This window comes from Apis cerana, linkage group LG10 (assembly GCF_029169275.1).
Source record: "Apis cerana isolate GH-2021 linkage group LG10, AcerK_1.0, whole genome shotgun sequence".
Classification (NCBI taxonomy): Eukaryota; Metazoa; Arthropoda; class Insecta; order Hymenoptera; family Apidae; genus Apis; species Apis cerana.
Genome location: NC_083861.1, coordinates 4427083 through 4430160, shown reverse-complemented (window position 1 = coordinate 4430160; position 3078 = coordinate 4427083). Strand labels below are relative to the sequence as shown.

Here is a 3078-nt window from a genome sequence, read left to right as displayed (position 1 = left end):
GAAGGGGAGAAAGATAAAACGATCCATCGTGAAACCGAGCAGACGTGTGCTTGCATTCTACTGCTCGGCCGGTGATGGTGGTAGTCAGCAAGCCGCGTGGTGGGAGGCCTCAATAAAAGTCAGTGGCAGACTGATTGTAATTCAGAGTGGCGGTAGACTCCGGTACCAGTTCCCCGTACGGCCGCGTTCCTTTCCTCTCCGTGTTTCCTCTCTTCGCTTTTTTTCTCTCTCTCACTCTTTCTCTCTCTCTCTTCGTTCCTCCTGTTCCGCGCGGGTGTCTCGATCCCTTCGATTGCTTCTCCCTTCTTGAGGAATTTTCGTGATCTCTCGAGTCTTTGGATAGTTTCGAGGAGAAGAAGGAGGAGGAGGAGGAGGAAGAGGAGGAGGAGATCGAAGAGGAGACGTTCGGTTCTCGAAGAGCTGTGCGTGCCTCTGCGTGTCCACTACGAGTACGAGGACTGCTCACGAGGGGTTCTTTGGTGGAGAAAGAGGTGGCTAGCAGGTTGGGGAACACACGAAATCGATAGTGTCGTGGCAACGACGTTTCACACTGACCCTGTCTACCTGGCGAGCCGCTACGAGGCGGGAGTTGGGACGAGGCTTGGGAACAGGCCGATCTCGATCGTTTTCCCGCGCGGGAAAAAACGACTTCTCGCCCGGAAGTTTGGGGAGAGAGTGGTCGAATCGTTTCGAGGGGGAGGAAGATAGTTTTTTAAAAGATTGGGAAAAGGAAGAATCTGGGTGAAGGATCGAGAGAATCGCGTGAGTCGCGTTATTCTGCGATCAGAGCTGGACGATCTACGGAACACGTGTGTGAAGTCAGTGTCAGAGGGGTGAAGGGACGTTCCGAGGGCCGAGTCTTTGTGAGGATAGATTTCATCTGGTGATCGTCTGATAGGCAACGCAGCAGTTTTTCTTCTTGGCTTTACTTGGAATAATTGATTAACGGAATGATGGCCAGGTGGAATGGTATTTTAAGCTGGAAAAGATGTGCCGGAAGTTGTGCCCTGTTGGCGACTCTGTTCGTCGTTTCGCGGGCCGAGGAGGAGGAGAAGGTTGGCATATCGCAGACCGCGGCAATGGTAAGCATTTATTATGAGTAATTTTCGCTTTCCGTCTCTCTCTCTCTCTCTCTCTCTCTCTCTCTCTCTCTCTCTCTCTCTCTAGCTTTTTAAGAGAACTAGAACTCTTTAAGAGAATTAGAATTTAATAGTTAAAGTTTGTGATGTAGATTTAAAACGGTTTTAAAAGAGATTTATGATCTAGGAAATAATAATTACACGTTGTTAATTTAATGACTAGTTTGATAACTAATGGTAGGTATTGAGTATGTAACATCAAACTCTTCACGAGGTTGATAAAAAGATCTGTATCAATTTGATTTTGTGATGAAGTTCTAATAAAATCTATCTAATATCTCTAAAACAATTAGTGGATTGTTTGGTCATCTATAGAGATAACAAAATATACAAAGTATCCTATAATTCTTACTTGTACTCGTAAAAATTCACGATGAATATTAACAATCATTCAAAATACAGACAATTCTCTCATTATTATGCGATACAATTCATTAAATTCAATAAAGTATCGCAAAAATTCTCTATTGGAATGACAATAGCCAGCGATGAGTAAAATCACGTTACACAATCGTCGGTATCATGCGATCGGAAGCGAATTTTCACGGTTGTTCGTGGAAAATGACACGTTTCGAGGGAACGCAACAAGTTCCAGCTGTTGGAGATCGAGAGGAAAATACCTGGATGGAAACGATTAATCGAATCGGGAAAATTGATTCGCGCGAAATCTATCACGATACGTGTGTGTCACGCGTGAATGAGTAATGGTCGTATACACCGTTTTCTTTTGACAAACGCGAATAACATTCTGGGGGAAACGTTTTATCTCTACGATACTGATATACAGATTACGATTGAAACCAGGTTCATATCTCGAGCACGACTTAGTTCTATTAGAAACAATTTTCCTAGTTTATTAGAATATTGCGTTTAGAAAATTTTCTTTGTTGTTCCTCCTTTTTTTCCTATTCTTTTTGCAATTTTATTTCATTTCGTTTGAACAATATTCTTCGACGTTTTCTTGATGATCGATGATGAATTTGAATTTCGAATTATTGATAAAATTTGAATATTTTTCCTTACTATTGGAATTTTCTTTTATTTGATGCATGATCTTTTATTTTGATTAATTTCAATTATTTTATTTTGTTGTACTTTTTGCTAATACTCACCAAAGTCAATTTTATCTTATCGTTATATAATCAGTAGAAAAATTTTTTTCTAAACACTGTCACTATTCAATTCTATTCAAGATATCTATTTAATTATCATTACTTTCACGATTAATTTCAAAATTCAGCAACTTTTATAAAATTATTATTGACTTTTATACTTTTTCATGTCACTAACATTATTATTTCGTTTTATCTTATCAATATTTAATATCACGTATATCCAAGTAACAATATTCTCACTTGCAACAAATTCTTATTCTTCCTCAAACAAAACTATTTCCAACGAATTCATTCAATGAATTCTTCCTTATTGTCTTCAATTAACAATTGCACAATTTCATATGCAACAACACCACGAACTGCATGAAGTCAGACAGAAACTACGCTAACCGGAGGAATGTCATGAATAATTTTATCTATTCGAAGTATCCTCGAAGGAACTCGATGTATAAAGGAGGAAAAGCAGAGACCGGTTTCCTACGTAATGACATAAGGTCGGCCAATGTGACGTCACTTGGCTACTTCGCTGACAAAGTTCAGGTTGGCGCGATGACTCGTTCCTGACCTTCGATTCATAGTACTGTGCTAATGTTATATACCCGTTTCAACAGGAAAATCGAAATTTTTTCTAATCCAAAGCTTTGAAATTCTTTTGTTGGCTTTTTTACAGAGTTTATCCTAGTTTTTTCTTTTCTGGCACGTTGAACGAGTGATTAAATTCGTTTCTTTTCGATGCTAATCACAATGAATGAACAAATATGCACACTTATTAGTTGATGTATATATTGATAGTTAGTAAATGTATTTATGATAAATATTTTTGT

At 38.9% G+C, this 3078-nt stretch overlaps 1 protein-coding gene across 4 annotated transcripts in view; it reads left to right on the top strand.

Moving 5' to 3' along the window:
• The first annotated feature begins 147 nt into the window (after window positions 1-147).
• Window positions 148-3078, top strand: part of LOC107993310 (matrix metalloproteinase-14) — a 40381-nt gene continuing 37450 nt past the window's right edge. For all 4 annotated transcript variants that reach the window (XM_017049681.3, XM_017049682.3, XM_017049679.3 and 1 more), the window contains exon 1: window positions 148-1082. In XM_017049681.3, the coding sequence (XP_016905170.1) occupies window positions 951-1082 (132 nt within the window). In that variant the 5' untranslated portion in view covers window positions 148-950. The remainder of the gene's footprint in view (window positions 1083-3078) is intronic.